Raw genomic sequence first — 19,284 nt, forward strand, 5'->3', positions numbered from 1 at the left:
CCCCCCTCCCCCATCATTGGAGATGCAGCCCATATAATCCTGAAGCATGAAGATACTAGGCTACCCATCATATAGGTGTTGCAATATTATGAGATTGTGAGTCTTTTGAAGCACTATAATGTTCTGCCTTTTTTTGCTTGAAGTATATGCATTTCAGATCTGATGTATACGTTAGTATTCAGAAGGTAACAATTTAAAGAGGATCAAAAAAAGGAAAAGGACCATTTAAAGGATCATTGTTAAACTATTACAAAACAAGAAAATACCATGTCTGGGGAACCTGAATAATATGAACATGTAGCCTCCATCAACTGAAAAAAATGGTGGAATGGAAATGGTAGTGGTTTAACGCCCTATCTCCATCAATTGACTTAAGATGAACACAAATTTTAATAATAATAATAGTTACGATATGAACCTATTATTAATATTCAATTTTCACTGAAAGTGATGATAGTCTCACGGCAGTAAAAATTTAACCCCATCGTACCAGCTCAGACAGGCTACGTAACATCCAAACACATTAAATTTCAAAAACACTCCGTCATCGTGGTTTACCAAAATAAAATTCGGAACAAGCAAGAATGGGAAAAGCTTTAATTCCTTAGCACTGCTTTCACTTCAGGCTTGTTCCTCGGAAAGTGTTTGAAACGGACGGAAAGCCCACGACCTATTCTTAGCACGAGAGTGATGTGATGCCGAAGTGAACATCATTGGAAGTGAATAACATTATTTCTCTCGGGCACAACAATAACTGGAACGTAAATTTAATTAGGTAGACCTAGCTATATCTAGAATCTAGATGTAAACTATTCTACAAAATATTATTTCTTTTTCAGTGAGTGCGGGTTATGGAGCTACTAACACTGGCAATTCTTTTAATTTTATTCGTAATATTTTGGAGTGCTTGTGGTTTTCAAAAAGCTTTCCCGATTTAAGTTGCATCTAAAAATAGATTATCGGATATTTCCAATGAAGCATCGTACGATTTCTGAAAATGATGTAGTTCAAGAACGTTCAACACACTTCGAAAGCTATGTACACATTAAGGTTGATCTTAGTAAAACATGCCTTTTCTCATCCCTCCTGCCAAATTGCTGTCTATTCTATCCATAGGCCTTACAGTTTTCTCTCCATTATTAATTAGGGCCTAATATAATGTGCGGCCAAGGCTATAATGCTATATTATGTACGTAATGTTATATACTTGTTTGACAGGTGTAAATCACAGACGTGAGAGACGCGTAGAGATGAGGCCACACACGAAAAATTCCCACAATAGGAACATAGATCTAATACACCAAAACTATTTCGAGTTGTGACAGAAACTTACTTGTCCTTATAGTATAGATCTAAGCCTACACAGGTGGAGATGCGGTCGACGCCACGCTTGCCTATCGTCCCTGGCCACGTACTCCAATTTCGGCAAATCCAGGGGTGCATAAATTCATGACTCATCCTTCTATAGTTTCCAGTTGGTCTTCCTCGTTTTCTTTTTGTAGTTGGTCTCCATGTGAATGTACCATGTCTGATAAAGCAATCTTGTCTTTGCAGCATAGAGCATGTTCAAGATTCTCGATCCAAGCTTCTCCTTTTTATGGTCTAGGCCTATTGATATTTTCAATTCCAGCCTACACTTATTATTTTTAATAAATTAATTCCATTTCATAAATGTTTCTTCGGAAATATTTTTTGGGAAATATTTTAATTTCCGTTGAATTGTTTATTGTTTGTTTTCCCTGAACCGTTCAATACGGCCAAAATATATAATATATATACATATATATAAATAATAATAATATGCTATATTTTCAATTTCGTCTTAAATTAAATGATATTTGACTTCCAGTTCCATAGTTTTTAATTTCACAAAGTGATCCGAGCATTTTAAAGTTTTTGAAGGACGTTCGTCAAAGCAGTCTGCAGAGTTATATTATGCAGCATAAAGCAGGATACTTGCAAGGGGTTCTCCATAAGAGTGTGGGCGTAGTTTCTGATGATAGTGACTGAAAACACCCTGAATTCATTATTGTATGTTAACCACCAAAATAATCAAGATCTCATTAATTAATAGCATTTTATTCCCAAATGGTCTCATATTTTTTTTAACAGCAAATTCAAGTAAAGATGTGGAAGGTACCCAAACTGAAGGCAAAGACGAGAAGTCTGTTATAAAGACACTATTCTAAAACCCTGTTTTTTCCCTTCTTTATCTTTGTAAATAAAATACTGCTATTGCGCAATCAAACAGTCAAGCGAGTCACAGTCAAGCGAGTCAATTATAATGTTATAACGGAATATTGCTGCTGCTGTACACAGTGCACAGACCAATTAAACATATTAAAACCTCGTCAGTTGAGAAAGTTGTTGGTGATCTAGTAAAACAAAGAATGGGAGAGCCCACCTGAACCTACAATGAAAGCCGGATTGAATGAGTGAGGAAGGCGTGGCATGCACAGACAAGCAGAACGCATAGCGTGATAGGCCAGCCCAGTCTAGATTATCTAGGCATACCGAGCCTCTCACTTCTCTGGTGCGGGATGGAGAGGTCACAATGCTGTGATAGATGGAATGAATGTGTGACGTGCGCAACGCACCACAGCAGGCCAGTTAGCCAAGGGCCAGAGCCCTTTCTTTCTGATCGCCAACACCGAGCTGTCAACATTGCTAGTGCTAGAAAAAGAAACCTGAATCGATTTTTGATAAAGTAAGACCTAGAGATCACGTTAAACAAAATCATCATCAGGGGAAATACAAAAAGGAATAAACAGAACACCAAACTCATAGATTAGGCCTACTTTATTTATTACTGAATCCCTTATAACGACAATCCAGCTATAACGGACATTTCGCACTGGTCCCCCCTCTCTCGTTATAACAGGATTCCACTGTACTATATTGTACCACCCATTTGGTTTTAAATTTGGCTAACTTTATCTGGCTTCAGGGCCAGAAGCCGAAGCCATATATTTTTATAATAATGCCAAGACCTGGTTAGAGTGGTAAAATGTCGAGGGAAAAAAGCATACTCACGACGGCCATGAGATTATGAGGAGTTAATCCCCCTTATCTTTAAGATAGACTCTACAAATTTAATTTTAAGCTTACATAATCAGTGCTTGTGACCGCTTATGAGGGTAGTCCGAAAGGAGTGAAAAGGGTGTTAAATGTGGCTATGAAACAGTTTTAAGTATTTTGCACACTAGGTCTACTCATTGGTATTTTTATGAACGTCAGTTTAAATTTAAAAGGCCAACATGTATAACGGTCTAAGGGTGAATTTGACTGCAACGAAGTCAATTGTCAAATTAAGGAAGGGGGGCAGTGAATATTGGATTATAATGTAGACGCTTCGCCCCTGTGGTTATCTGTAAACTCAAAAGCCCTGTCAGATTTGTCTCCTCCTCCCCCCCTAACCACCACCACCATGTCATGACCATGACCATGACATGGCTGGCAATTCAGAATGGTGACAGGCAGAGATCTGTTCCTCTGTTGGTAATTGTCCATGTGTTCGACCTCAAATATGCTGAAGCAAAACTGACAAAACAGACAACTTGCCCCCCCCCCCCCCCCCCCACCACCACCACCACCAAAAAAATTTATGTATTTTCCACAATCCTTAGCAAATATATTTTAAAAAACCCAGAAATGGCGGGCTTTTGAAATTCTCGATAGGCCTAATTTGTTAAAAATGATATTACTTTTTTTCTGTAATATAATAGTTATACATGAACAAAATGAGTGACCAAAAAAAAACCCTCAAAACAAACAAACATATCAATTGTTAGGTAACATTTCTTTGACAAGACTTATACTTAAAAATAAAACTCTGGTCTGATTAAAATAAAGCTAAGTGATAATTTTGATAGGTAAAAGACCAATGAACAGCAGTTACTTTCAACAGCAGCCTGATCATAGGGCACGTTTGGAATAAATTACAGGTTCGTTCAAAATCATGATAACATACTGCTCTATCCATTTATACTATTACCACAAATTTCAGTTTGTGCCCAAAAAATTAAAACGTCGATCAGTCATTCATATAAACTGCTTAATTTCTATAATAAGATTCTCCGGAAAATATATGTTCATGAATTTAGTTTATATTGAAAAACTCTCATGACATATGACAATTTGGTTCCTAAGATGATTGTTATGACAAACTTCAGTTTGGACCAAAAAATTAACATTTAATCTGTTATTCACATTAAATGCTTTTATTAAATGAGACTCTCCTCATAACATACATCTGTATGCATGAATTCAAAGTTAATTAACATTGAAAAGGCTTTAAAATATTTGAAGGACAATAATTTTGTATTTATACAATGACTAATAAAGTAAAGATTGGAATATAATATGAATAGCTCTAGATCCATAGAGGCTAAGAATAAAAATCAAAATATCAGAATGTAAGTTCGGTTAGGATTAGAAAATAAATATCAGAATATTACAACTTTTATGGTACATGGTTTCATACACAGCAATATATATGTTCCAAAATATTCCTTCATTATTTATTAGGACCACCCTTTATGACCAACGATTTATTGCCTCTTCTTAATTCTCATCTCTCTTTTGGGTCATCAGCATGCTGTTCTTCCATGTTTATACAAAAATGTAAAAGAAGGTTGTGAAAAGGTGGGAAATACCACACATGATATTTTGCTTAAATGAAATAACATTTGTTGATTATTTGCAAAATTGTTATTATAACGGCCCTCGGTTCTTCTGATCCATGTCTCTTTTAAAGAAAATTACACGCTGGAGAGGAAAAATACCCATCTGGTGTACCAATGAAAAACCAATTCATAAGAAAGATCATAGAAGCTATATGGGTGGACAAATTAACTGAGCAGGACTGCCCAATTTATGACGGATACCAGACTTCAAGTATGATGTGATCGAGAAGAAGAAGAAGAAGAAGAAAGAAAATTCCTGGGGATGGTATTTTTAACATCGCAGATTTTCTAGACCAAAAAAAGTCCAATGATGAGATTATGACATTAGTTATTGATGAACTTATTATACAGTTTTCTACAGCAATGACAACATCAATAATATATAAAACAAAACCCTGTCAACAGACACGAGGCATTATGATGGTGTAAACTAAATATTGAATGTTTGATTGTGCTTTGCTTAATAGTTTAGGATTAATTAACAATATTTTACAGTCAAACCTCGTTATACTGCCACCCTGGGATGATCATAAAATTGAAGGAACAGCGGGGCTGGCGGTTCAGTGAGGTTCCTGTTTTATAGCCCTGACTGCCTAACGTCAAGGAACATGATTTTGCTGTGCAATCTGTGTTTGAAAAGTGTTTTTGTTGTTGTTGGTGAAGGCCTACATGCACATGCACTTAGAGCCAATAGTCTTCTCTCTCTATCATATTTTTTTCGTGGGAGGACAATTATCAAGTAGCCAACCAGTGAGTGTCGAGCGTCGCGTAGTATGAACGGGTACCTCTGGCGCTCAATTCACTGGTGGTACTGCGGGGCGCATTTACTTTAGTTTCATAAGGACTGTACAACTCAGACAGTTGGCGGATGGTGGACGGCAGTGTAAAGGCATAAATACTATATGTTTTATATAGGCGTCCCTTTTTGTACACTGGCAAAACCTGGCGGTAAATGGGACTGGCAACGAGGTTTGACTGTATATAACCAACTAAGACGTGTGGGCTCAAGATGAATAAAAAAAGCCGTATTTTTAAGTGCTTTCTACCTTTCTATAAAAAGTTGTAAGATGCACACATCAATAAAATCTGTTCAAGCAGCTTGACCAACTTATTCCCTTGCCATTTTAATGTTTAGTAGAAACACGTTTTTTGCATGAACATTTTAGAAGAAAACTAAGAAGCTGATTTAAAAAGTCTTCATGCAAACCTCCACCTTTTCCCAAAGACTGATAAATTTGTTGTTGAAAATTTGTTTGCAGTGGTTTGTGGCATTCCATTAAGTTGGCATGGAGTTCAAAACAGGCTTTGATTTTATTTGAAGATTTCTTCAAAGGTTCCTACATGACTTGAGCAAAGGGAAATCACACTTAACTGGTCCCATCTGGGATAATGTCCCTTTGAAACAAAAAGGAAACATGTTGAATCTGTTTACATTGTGCAGGTCCAGTAACATCCTATTGAAAAGTGCTCGGAGTGACTGCGACTGAATAGGAAGGTAATACGAGCTGGGCATTTCCATGAAAGATGATGCTCAAAGCAAGTGGCATGCCGCTGCAGGCAGGAAATTAAAAAGTGCTTTTGGCTACTTGTATTCTCTAACTTACATGTTCTTCCTCTGTTGTTTCTGTTTATCCGTTCTCACACAATGATAATTAATGTACACAGTTTCTCTCAAGTTACACTAAATTAGGTCAGTATGAATCAGTGTAGAAATTTATTAATTAAGAATAAGAAAATGTAGAACAAAAGTCAAAGTTGCTTGGTCATCTGAAAATATGCAACACGCTAAGGAAAAATTAAACGAAGGAATTGCAAATTGGAAAAAATAGAAAAAGTAGACCAAATGAGAGATGGGACATTTTAACAGCTGAACGAATGAGTTTAAATTGATTTTGCTAGATCTTCTTTGCGTTGCCCTGCTACATCTCAGCAACCTGCAGTGCAACTGATTTTTATCATGTATGTGACCATTTTTCGTAGCCACATTCCACTTTGGAAGGTACTTTATAAAGGTTTTATTCCGATTAGATGCCTTAGGACCCTGTTCCGTATTAAGAGGCAAGACAGAGTCTCAGACACAAGGTACAACAGTGGGCCGAGATGGAGGGCATTTACACTATCCTACTGCATTCTCAGCTCCGGTGGGCTGGGCGCATTCATCGCATGGACGACTCTCGCCTTCCAAAGAGGTTACTCTATGGTGAGCTGACTCTTGGCAAACTTTTTCTCGGTGAACAGATGCTCTGAAAGCATCCCTTGAGTGATGTAACATTCCCCATATATATCACCTGGGAAGAAGCTGCTTGTGACAGCACAGTTTGGCGCTCCTTGGTAAGGTCAGGAGGAGTTAAGTTCAAAGAAAGACAACTCAAAGAAAGACAATCGGAAACAAAGAATGGAGACGGCAGTTGAGAAAAGACTGAGAGAGCCTTACCTCTCAGTCAAGTTCAGCCCCAAACATCTGCTGCTCCCACTGCAACAGACATTTCCGGGCGAAGATCTGCCCGATCAGCCTTCTCCGCACAGACCCCACTCCTCCAGCGAACATCCAATTCTGACTTGAGTATTTTCAGTTTTGATTAAGGAATTAATTTCAAATTTTGCCTGGGTGTTGGCTGAAGCCTACTTTTATCGATTTTAGGACCACCACGGTTCTCCTTAAACGAATGAAAATTTGTCTCGCTATACCCCCAGCGAATTGATTGCCAGAGGCAGATACTCACACAGCACCCACTTGGTGGCTGCTTGATAATCTCTTTCCCCACATTTGTCTCTCCGAGCTCAGCCTATTTCTAGCGCTTGTCTGCAATTTGTTTCTGATTTGCCCAGATTATGAAACAGCTATTTTTTTTAGACTTTTGCCAATATAAAAAAAAAAAATGGAATGAAATTTTAAAGTCCCCTGGAAAAACTTCAAAGCGACTGCGCCACCTCCGCCTACTGGCAAAATATATCTGGCCTCACCTGATATCAGCATGATGATCAAAAAGGTAGCGGGCGCCCGTGAGGCTTTAATATTGTGAGGACTTATGCTCAAGTCTACATATGACAGGTCTAAGGCGACCCGAGGACAGATAGGTATTGGTGTAAAAAAAATGTATGTCTACAGGGTCCTTGACAGCTTCTTTTAGTTTGAATTTAGGTAAAGTATAGCTGGATTGTGCATGTAATTTGTTGCTACTGTTTTTCCTCCTGCGTATGACAATCGTGCAAGACTGATCTAGATCTAGATGAGCAAGACTTGCCACAGTTTGTTTGTAGTATCTACCAGTCTACCACTAGTCAAGATGGCAATTGGTGGTATTCTGTTAACTCACCAGCCCCGCTGTACCGCCAACTTCATACTCGTCCCAAGGTAGGCGGTACGAGGGGATTTGACAGTAATTTAAATTCTGTTACTTGCACTCCACATGTTCTACTTTGCAGTGACCAATCAGAGAAACTAAATTAATCTGTGTGAAGTCAGGGATCTTCCTTCACAGTAACAGACACCAATGTGAGCTTCCTTGACACATAACTAACATACGGGCCTGGGTATATGTGCAAAGTCAGGCCAAGTTGAACATATTCAGTTTGTTTTTGGATTTTTTTTTTGGGGGGGGGGGGGTGAGGAGGTAAGCATGGCTGTCAAGGATGGTTAACAGAGATGTAAACGTAACTTCATTCTAGATTTGATTCCTGTGTATTAACCAGTGACAGAGAGAATGTGATTTTGTTGGACCAACAGTTTTAGTTGTTTATAGTCTTGCAGCCCTTGCAATAACATTATGTATGCAGTTATTATAGGTTGTAGGCTACATTTTTGAAAGCCAGTCCCTTTATCTTGCCAAACGAGTCAGTGAATAAGGTTTTGTGGAATGAAATGTGATTATGCTTTGAGAACATGAGCTTGCCTTTATATGAGTTGACTGTATGGTAAATAATCTGTCATATGGCACAGGTGTGTCTTTGAGCAAAGCCTGCTTTTTACTATAACCTGCATGTGTACTCAAACCACTATTCCATCACAAGGTGTGACAAATGGGGGCTTTTTAAATTGATAATACAGTCTCAGTGCCTCAATGGTGACCTCTCAATCCTGGTTGATAATACAGTCTCAGTGCCTCAATGGTCACCTCTCAATCCTGATTGATAATACAGTCTCAGTGCCTCAATGGTCACCTCTCAATCCCGATTGATAACATAGTCTCAGTGCCTCAATGGTCACCTCTCAATCCTGATTGATAATACAGTCTCAGTGCCTCAATGGTTACCTCTCAATCCTGATCACCTGTTCTAATGGCCACTGTTCCACGGCATCCTTGTGTTTTTCCTATATTTTAAACATCATGTCCATAATGAACGGCTCTTGTCCAATTCAGCCACAATTGGTCATTTTTGAGACAAGTAGGCTTGAAAAACCTGCTCATTGTGGTCACTTGCCACAACAGTTTTCTACCAATCTGTCTTCAGACTGAGTGAGTATGTTCAACCAATGCGAAGGAGCTCTTATGACAGATAACAAACAATTTTGATGGAAACAAAATGGACAGAGAAAATTTAAGATTTCACATTCAAAACCATCTTTTGACTTTGTTAAGTCTAGTTAGTGACCATAAATCAGTCCATGCCCATAGCAGCCACCTGTCTATGATGGTCATATTTCTCTATGATCTTTGGTGACTGTTAAAGACAGGTTCGTTTGGAAATTCAGTTTTCTCTTCCATGAAGCAATTGCAGACATATAGGGATAGTCGTGACTAGAACTAATACCAAAAAGTTCCCATGGCATTATTAATGAAAATGTGAGGCTTGCCAACAGAATGAGTTACTTCTCAGATTTCAGCCATATGGAAATAAGAAAATATATATACCTATGCCAAATTTATAGGCCGAATTTGTACAATTAAGTATGAAATAATAATAGGCACTTTAAACTTGAAAAAAAAAGTATTAAATAAAAATAAACTAATTATTGTGAGGCATCCTGGTGAAATCAGGCTTTTTGTCACCGAGAGATAGATAAATGAACAAGCTTTGAAGTGACACCAATAACTCCACATGCCCAAAAATTGATGAGCGCCTGATTCCACCACGTCGTGAAACATTAGACCATAGTGTCTTTTTAAGGCTGATATTTCCATTCGTGAATTTGCAAAAAATAATTAACTCACTTTGTCAACATGCCTCACATATATCTGCTTTCATATATATGGTTGAGCACAGAGAACTCGAAGACAGAAAAATTGAAATAACAGATAGCTTGTACAATTTTCCATTCCCCGACTGATATCTCCCAACTTTTTTTATACATCTGTTAACACATTACACCCTAACTCGCCCGGGACCGCCCGCAAATTCCCTTATGCGCTCCGCCCTGACTCGCCCGGAACCGCATGCGCCGACCTAGCATCTTTAGAAACGAAGTCCGAGATTCTGATTTGCATATAGTTATTGCAAAAAGTTTCTTTTTTCGTTTGATACCAAAACTAAATTTTTCAGACCTGTAGTTTTAGTCGATAGAAGTGCAATTGCGTTGCCGAAACTTCGTAGGTGTTTCGATGTATTGAAAAGCAACACGAGTTCGAAAAAGAAAATAACGATGGATTTGAGCAAAAACAAGAATATGACAAATCAGATGACTCAGATTTTGATGAAAACTTTGTAGCAAGAGTTAGGAGTGATTCAGATTGATCAGACGTAGAAAATCTAAAATTTAGATCTAGGGCCCGACCGCGAGGCTGAGAGTGAAAGTGACATGTCGGACACCCTGATTGGACTAAAATTAGAACATTTCCAACAGTTTGCGCATACATAAAGTTATATTTTTGAGAAACGCCATTCATTATTCGTTATATTATAACTTTTATTTTTTCAGGATTCTTAAAATTGTTTAGTATTTTTAAAATGGGTTTTTTAAAGGCTTGTATTCTCAGGAGGTGGGTTCTTTCCTTTTGCTTAGGATCTCACAATGGGCTTTCCGTCCAGACCCTTAGGGTGTAATGTGTTAAGCTGAATTATGGTGTCGAATACATTTGACAATCCCCGACGTGTTTGAGTTCTTCTTGCCCAACTGAACACAATAACTCAGATTCAGAAAAACTAAAGCTTAGACATGGAAAATATGCAGAAACTGAGAGCAAAGTTCATAGTAACAAACAAGTACAAGCAGGGAAAAGATTTATAAATAATATCAAAACCCTCCCAATTTTTAAGACTTACAGGCTATTAATGTGAATTTGAACGAAGGGAGAATATATTTCTGAAACAAAAGAATGCAGTTGAGTTCTCTCCTATATTAGGGTCTTTATTTTGTTTTTGAATAACTTCAGACCTCATAAAAGTTTGTTTCCTTTGTCTTGGGATATCATGTTGATGGCTTTGGCTAGTTTTTCAAAGTCCTGCAAATCATTGTAGATGTGGGCAGAAATCCTTACATACAGTCGGCCTTGAACACTTTTGATAGGAACCTGTTAAAAAAAGTGAAGGAAGGAAGGATATTGAAATTAGCCGCAGAAAGATCATTGAAAGAATTCGATGCTAGATAGAAAATTGAGGTCTTTTATTTCAAGGTCAACCAACAAGATTGGAAGTATTCTCCTACTTTTCAGCAAGAAAAAAGTGAACATTAACAGGTGGTGCCGTCTAGTTTTGTGTACACAGTTATTTTTGAAAAGTTACCTTTAGTCTCTTTGACAGGGTTAGGAAACTGGAAAATGTTACTCTCTTTCACAACTCAACACCACATGAACAAAGATAAGTTTCTGTGACTGTGATCACAATGATGAAAGTATAGCATTCTGGCAATAAACCACACAATGTTCCGAGTGTAGGCTACCACTGCAGCAAGCAGCAACAACACAGTGATAGTGTTGGTTATCATTGTAACAAGTAGAAAAAACACAGTGATCAAAGTGTAGGCCACCACTGTGGCAAGCAGCAAGACAACGATCTAGGAGTAAGCTATCATTTTGATAAGCAGCAACAACAAAGTGATAGTGTTGATTATCATTGTAACAAGTAGAAAAAACAGGGTTCAAAGTGTAGGTGACCACTGTGGCAAGTAGCAAGACAGCGATCCAAGAGTACGCTATCATTGTAGCAAGCAGCAATTACCAGATGATATCAAAGTGTAGGATATCACTGTAGCAAGTAGCAACAACACAGTGATTCGGGTGCAGCACTTGGAAGCAGCAAGATAGCAATGAGAGCATTAGCAACCAGCAACACAGTGACCAGAGGGTGCCAGTTCACTTGACTGTCCGCCGCACGATACCGACAGAGGTAGTAGCAACATGCCCTGCTCCATCCTGTTGTCCTCTAAATGTATCTCCATTTTTGTGCAAGTTCCATCTCAAATATCTATATCAGATGTTTCAAGAAAAACTCAGTGCCATGTCACAGTTTCAGGAATCAGAGATTATTAACTCACTGACAGCTGATACCAACACTGTGTTGGTAGGCCTACAGAGATGAGAAATGCCGAACCTGCACCCTTGTCAGTTTTGATTTTTTCATTGTTTTTACACTATTTATCGGCTCATGATCTGTTTTGGCAGTTACGGAAAGGGAAGCCACACTATTCAAAGTCTGTTTAATTCTGTCATTACGTCCCTCGATCATTAGTGTAGCTTTTGTGTTTTTTGAGGTGAGAGGAAAGCTATGACGAGTATTTTTTAGATTTGGGCTCAGCATTTCCTGATTTTAGGTTGAACTTACATATATCGTTCAGCCTCTAAATGAAAAACCGTTCATTTCTGTGGGTTCTGTTACTGAACAACAAATACCATACAGTCAATAAAATAGACTTAGAATATTTCGATCCCAATTATTCTCTTAACTCCTTGACTGCTAATATATAAATCCACCCCGTGTGCTAAGGAAATTTCCAGTGGCTGTATATGACATGTCTGTTTTTTGAATTGCTATAGCTCGCTTACTATAAGGACTATTTATAGCAAAGTATATAATATGTCAAATAAAAGAAACAAAAACTGAAATACAATCCATTGGTGTTAGTTATTGTTAGGTATAAGTATTCTATAGAAGAATCCAGCAGGTGAAAGAAAGATTTTTAAAAATTCCATCTCCGCATTCGAGATCCCTGTCATCTGGGAGACTAGATCTATGACAAAAACTTTCTTCAGATGAATTGAAATCTTTGTCATCACTGTCTGCATCTCTATAAATTTCTGCAAAAACCTGATCTGTAGGCCTAGTCAACCTTTGCGAAACAACCATGGCGAATGTAGACTGCACACAAAAACCTCAGAGAGGCAGATTGACTTTGTCATTCGCGCAAAACACACTACACACCGTGTCTCTTTATTTTAGCTACTACATGCCAATCCCGGGACTAATAGCCTAAAAATAGGCATGATCGCATCGGCAAGAGGACAGAGAATACAGGGATGTAACTCTAGTTAATCAAAACTGTGAGAAGCGAAGATATGCGCGAAACAAAACAGAGGTTTTAAGGGTACCAGGTACGCTCAAAGCGCACACGGGAGTGAATTGTTTGGGCGTACCAGGTACACCCACAGAGCAGGAAAGGGGTTAAGGAGGATTTAAAAATGTGCCTTTGAGGTTGCTTCATGCCATTCCTCAACCAGTGGCTCAAGTATTTCTGAATTTATTTTTGTCCATTATTTCAAACAATCATAGGAACAAAAGTATGACACTCATTGACAATTTGTTTTCACCTTAATAAAACACAACAGGAAAATGATAAACTGTAAAAATCATAAATGTCTACTTTGAATAGTTATCTGACAATGAATGCTCGATAACATCGTTGAAATATGGGCAGTTGGCGTTAAATTGGGATGCCAACCCTTAACAGTCAGTGAGTTAATTCCTTAAATGAATACAAATGACAAATGTTCATAAACGAAAGTGGCCTGACAAAACATAGTCCTGAAACTGTATTTGGTCAGGTCAGCCTTATAGCTGCAACCATAATGACAGTAGATGGTAGTACCTGCGAGCAGTTCCTACTGCCTTGTACTTGTAGGTGCATACGGGAGCATGAAAGGCTAAGGGAGCAAACCTTAAGAAAATCTGGAGGGAGGGCCCGTAAGTCTTGAAACTAACGCTGTACTTACCTCAATGTTGTAATCGTGGTACAGGCTGTTCTGAATACTTTCAGCTGCAGAGTAATCCAAAGTCTGAAACATGGAGTGAATACTTGCTGGCAGTTCGACTAGGACCATGGAACCTGGAGAAATCAGAAGAAGAAAATTGCTATCATGAAATGACACTATTCTGATGTAAGCTGACAAGACAACTTTTTAAAATTCACAGCAGTTTCAAGAAAAAGATGTTTTTTTTAATCAATGTAACATTTAAAAATAGCGTTCTTCAAAAATTTGAATTCTAATTTATAAAAAAAAACTAGTCATAGTTTCACTTTGATTTATCACACAAGTAGACTTTCGACCTAGAAAAGGAAAAATTTTGGTGCCTAAATGACAAAAAGGCGTTGACACGATTTAGATAATTAAGGAGGTAGGCTGCTTGGAATATGCCTGTCAGGACCAACCTGTGCTGAGTAGGATACAGCCCCCCAATAGAAAGACAGACATACTTGGTGATAAAACAGATTAATCCACATGGGAACTGAACTGATGTGCAGTAAGCTACCAGTTTGGTACTATATTTTGTGAAAAAAATCAAACTATTGAGATTTGTATGAAATCATTTAATCCAGATTCATCTTTCACAACCCAGAAATTTGAACTTGATGAGAATAACGAAAAAAAACCCAAAAACCGTAGAACTAAAATTATCAACTTATTACAGTGGGTGTCGCATTCAACGAGGTTGCCGGGACCGGCTTGTTGTCCTCGTTGGATCCGACCTCTAGTTGAACGTGACTAAGGTTACAGAAAAAAAAGAGACAAGTTATTATAATATCACACGATGTGCCAATACCAGTAATTAAAACAGTTATTCACATCAGTGTGCGCATGTTTGAGCTGTCATTTCTGTATTTTTGAATATTTTTTTCCCGGAACACTTCTCGTGTGGAAAAAATACCCTCTAGATCTACATAAAGTAAAGGCGATTGCTTGGATTTTTTTATCAGGGGAAGAAATGAAAATTGAAAAAAAAAAATTAATGTCTCGATCTAGACCTACCGGTAGCGATCCAGAGTTCATCCAGTTTAACACAGCCCGCATCGCGTTCCCACCCACCCCCTCCCATCCCTACGGTAGGCTAACCATCGCCTTTCCTCTTGGCTTTGGGACCCATATATTAGGAGGCACAGTAGATCAAGTAATACAATGTGTTAGGAATCGAGGAAGGACCTTGTGCTTCGCACGAGATGGAGAAAAAGGAGAAAAATTCTTCGCTTTTGTGGCTGATAATTGCTTTTATTTGGTTATCGCGTGTTCGCTGGAAAGAGATTTGGTCTGTTTGCAACCTCGTTGGAGCTGACATACATTTACAAAGAGATATAGATGAAAAAATCGAGGATTAAGGATTGCCTCGTTGGAGCCGACTTCTCGTTGAATGTGACCTCGGTGAATGCGACACCCACTGTATATAGCTTCCACAATATAAAATGCAACCAATACACACAGAGATCTATAAATTTTACACAGAATTTAAGAAATCCATTCAATTGTCAAATCTTGAAAGAGGATCTTTTTTCAAAAAAAGGGTGTATAGAAATTTGTTTATTTGGTATCATGCTGGACTACAGTGTGGATGATCCTGGTTCGAATCCCCGGTGTTCTAGAGCTTGGATAGTTTGGGGTATTTTCTACGCTTCCCAACCACAAGACTCAGTCCTGTTGGAGACGAATGTCAAATTCACTGGTCTCACCTCTTAACTCGCTCAGCCCTTGGCATGCACTTGCGGGTTGTCAGCTCTCGCTAGAGATTTTTAACACTTTTTGAAAAATTGAAAAAAAACCCCTAAATTTTCACATATACTACCCAAATTTGGTACGCATTTTATTCAAACTTTTATTTGTGTGTGTTGAAAATTTGAAGGAAAAATAGGTCATAGTTTTCATGCAATACTCCGTGGCAAAAAGGTCTATATATATATACAGAGTCAAAAAGTAAACAAAAAGCGAAGAAAGGAAGTGCGTTCAAATTTCGCACCCCCTCACATGGTTCACGAATATAGCCTTCTTTGTTCTAAATTTGGGCTTGCACTGTGTCTTGGACATGTTCACAGTCTTGGAATACTGTAACTTATGAACGGCAAAGACGACTTTGAGGTTCTTTAAGCACGCATGTAAAGGTAAAAAAAATAAGGAAAGTATAATACCAAACATTTCAGCAGGAGCGGCCAACCGGGTCTCCCAAGACTTGGTTAAAACAGAAGCTGAAACAAAAAACAGAAGATACATAAAACTACCCAAAAAGAGGACTCTTAAAAAATTGTTGCCTTTTATTTTAAAAGACCAATCATTATTTGCTCTATATATTCCACTGATAGGGTTGTGTGTGTGTGTGTGAATGTGTGTGTGAGTGTGTGTGTGTGTGTGTGTGTGTGTGCGCGTGTGCGTACATGTGTGCCTATGTGTGTGTGTGTGTCAGAAAATGCATATGTTCATGAAGAGTCTCATTAATTAGCATAGCTCTTAACAGATAGGAAAAGACATTGAAAATAATGGAAAGGACATTATGACTAATTAACGAGAAAGAAACCTAGCAGAAACAAACTAAACATGTTTATTATTATTAGTACTGGGAACATTTTTTTAAAAATCATAAACTTTATAAAGAAAAAAGGATAGAACAATATTGGGGCGCTCTTGTGGTCTGGAGGTTAAGGTGTTCGCCTCTCATTCGCGGGTTCAAATCCGGATAGTGACAGAAGAAAATTTTCTTCTCTAATATAATTTTCTCCTTTCACATCCTTTCCTGTTCTCTAACTCTAGCAATTCTCTGTCGTCTGCTTTCGTCTCCACTTCTGCCCCCACCCCCTCACCTCCTTAGCCCCCCTCCTCTGGGCTTCTGACTCTTACTGCAGCCTTTCTACTGCTACTCCTAGTACAAAAAAATAGTCCGGAGTGTGGAACGTCAGAAGAGAAATAAACGCGTCACAGTCATTTCTTTCTCTGGCTACAGATCAATAGATTCTATTACAATGATAAGCTAATTTTGACATAGATCTACGTAATGAATTGCACGCTGGACTGTGGAATCAAACATTGTCGTATGCTAGACTCTACACAGCAGCATAACTTGTTTGGCGAACAGTACGCTATAGATGGTAAATGACATAGGCGTGCACTTGAACAAATCGGTCCTTTTGCACAGTGTGTACATGGTAGAGTTCAGTGCATTTCCTAGAATTTTCCAGCAATTCTTTGGTACTGTATCAAAGAAACGAAAATGTCTCTCATTTGAAATCAAAGTATTTTTGATTAAGAAAGTCGAATTCATTATACATTACTTACTCGGTGCCTCTAAATATCAACACAAAACCCTCATATTTGCCATAAAATGAACACTCTGGATTCAATTAAATTGAAGGCCAGCCCGACGACTTCGTTGAATCCGAGTTCAACTGTAGCATAGTCACCTCCTTCTTGAGCCATCTTGTGCATATATGTTCGAATATTCTGTGGTCCAACGGCCAGCCAGAAGTCAAGTACCGTGTGCAGAGACAACATGGGGCTGTAATCATGAAGACCTGAAAAATTTGAAAACATGAAAATCAATGCTCACATGGAGGCAACATACATATATATCGTCACTACGCTAGCAAGATGGCATAACTTAGAGTAGTGCCAAAATGCAACAAGCCTTTTATTTTGTTTGGTGGTACTATATATATCTATATCTACCTTTTGGTAAAAATCAAAACAAAGATGCGCTGGCAGTCACAAACCAACATGCGAGGCAAGTTTTACCATTGTTAGATAATAAATAGTCCAGATAAACAGTTTTTTCTCTCTATTTCAAAAGTAGCAAAAATGAGATGGGCCCTTTTGCTAGTGCTGTGATCATTTGATACTAACTTTAGTAGGCAAGTTGAAGCTGCCCCGCTGGCAATGAGGGTGGGGTGGGATTAAGATTAGAGGGGGGAGGGGGGATTTTTTGTCAAGACATATCTGGTATGGGAGCAGCATCTTTTCTTCAAACATATTACACCTTTCTTCCAGCTTTTTTTGGCGATTTTACTGATCAAAGCTCCGCCACAACAAAAAACACACTCCTGAAAAACCACAGGGCGAGCCTTAAAACTGAAGCAAACATGTAAAAAAGTAGAGTGATCATGTGTTTTCCTTTAAACTTTCTTATATACTGTTGCTAGCAGGTCTACTGCTCTGAGTTTTAAGTCTTTTATGCAAGGTATTCCACAATTCTACTCACCAGGCGGCAAAGGGTGTTACCTTAAAATGGCTATAATTCAGTCAAATATTGATAGAATTGTTTGTGTGGGTACTCAAACTATTCGTAATTGCACAGAGACTCAAAGTATGGATGAAAATAGGTAGCAAATGTAGCACAGGACCAGGTGTAGATCTCGAGGTTGACAAATAAAATTGGTACCCCAAAAAAACCCACGCAAGAGCTGATCTGTTAAAACGTGGAAGCAAAAACACCACTGAAGTGGCGATTTGGAATCAAAGAGTAGAAAACATATATGGTCAAACCTTGTTATGCCACCACCCTTGAGACGAACATGACGATGGGGGTACAATGGGGCTGACGGTTCAACAGAATTCCTCTGTTGTATAACTAAGACAGCCAAAAGTCAATTAACACTTTGCAGTCACACAGCCAGCAGTACAAAATACCCCATGTGGTCACCTAGTCAGGAGAGCGACTGCAACTGACTTCTCGGGCCTGGCGTAGAAGCGCCAGGTGACCAGAAAGGATAATTTTCACTGGCGCATTATTGCGCCAAGGGCACGCAAAAATGTTAACATGATTCTAGCGTGCAATTTGTATTTAGAAAAGGTCTTTTCGTTAGTGATACACATGTACATGCACATGTATTCAGAGCTGAAAGTCTGATCTCTCTCTATCTTTATGTCTTTCTCATGGGAAAAAGATTATCGAGTAGCAAACCTGTGGGTGCTGTGCATCATGTGCAGTGTGTACCTCTAGCGGTCAATTCGCAAGCGGTATGGCAGGTAAATTTACAGTAGTTAAAAAAGGACAGCACAACTCAGACAGTTGATGGTTGGCTGTATGAAGGCATAATTATCAGGCAGTACAATGGAGTTTGACTGTATTTGATTCTATTATGATGATATACCAAATCAAACAAACATTATACCTGGACTGGAAGTTTTTGGTCTCTGAAAGTAACCCTAGGCAAAAGCTTGCAGTACAATTACTTCATTCATGTCTGGGGAACAAGCTATGAAATCCTAAGAGAAAAAAGACATATATACGAGCCCACATTGTAAAGATAGACTCAACAAGACTTGGAAGAGAACAATAATGAAGAAACAATGATAGACCTGGTGTGTCCTTGAAAAATTGAAAAAGTGCAATTGAGGAGACCTCAATGCATATATGTGTGATGAAGATGAAAAAAGAACATAGCCCATTCCCATACTATGCAAGGCACTTTACTTTAGAAGGAAAACTTTATCATTTAACCAATTCCTTTAAATATATTTTATAGTTACTTAAATGT

General features: G+C 38.3%; 1 protein-coding gene across 1 annotated transcript in view; it reads right to left on the minus strand.

The window, feature by feature from the left end:
• Positions 1 to 19,284, minus strand: part of LOC101850732 (L-cysteine desulfhydrase) — a 47,080-nt gene that overhangs the window by 16,034 nt on the left and 11,762 nt on the right. The window contains exons 8-10 of the mRNA XM_035970707.1: positions 17,212 to 17,322; positions 15,949 to 16,005; positions 13,769 to 13,881 (exon numbers count right to left, since the gene is read on the minus strand). Of these exons, the coding sequence (XP_035826600.1) occupies positions 13,769 to 13,881; positions 15,949 to 16,005; positions 17,212 to 17,322 (281 nt within the window). The remainder of the gene's footprint in view (positions 1 to 13,768; positions 13,882 to 15,948; positions 16,006 to 17,211; positions 17,323 to 19,284) is intronic.

Source organism: Aplysia californica, unplaced genomic scaffold (assembly GCF_000002075.1).
Source record: "Aplysia californica isolate F4 #8 unplaced genomic scaffold, AplCal3.0 scaffold00311, whole genome shotgun sequence".
Classification (NCBI taxonomy): Eukaryota; Metazoa; Mollusca; class Gastropoda; order Aplysiida; family Aplysiidae; genus Aplysia; species Aplysia californica.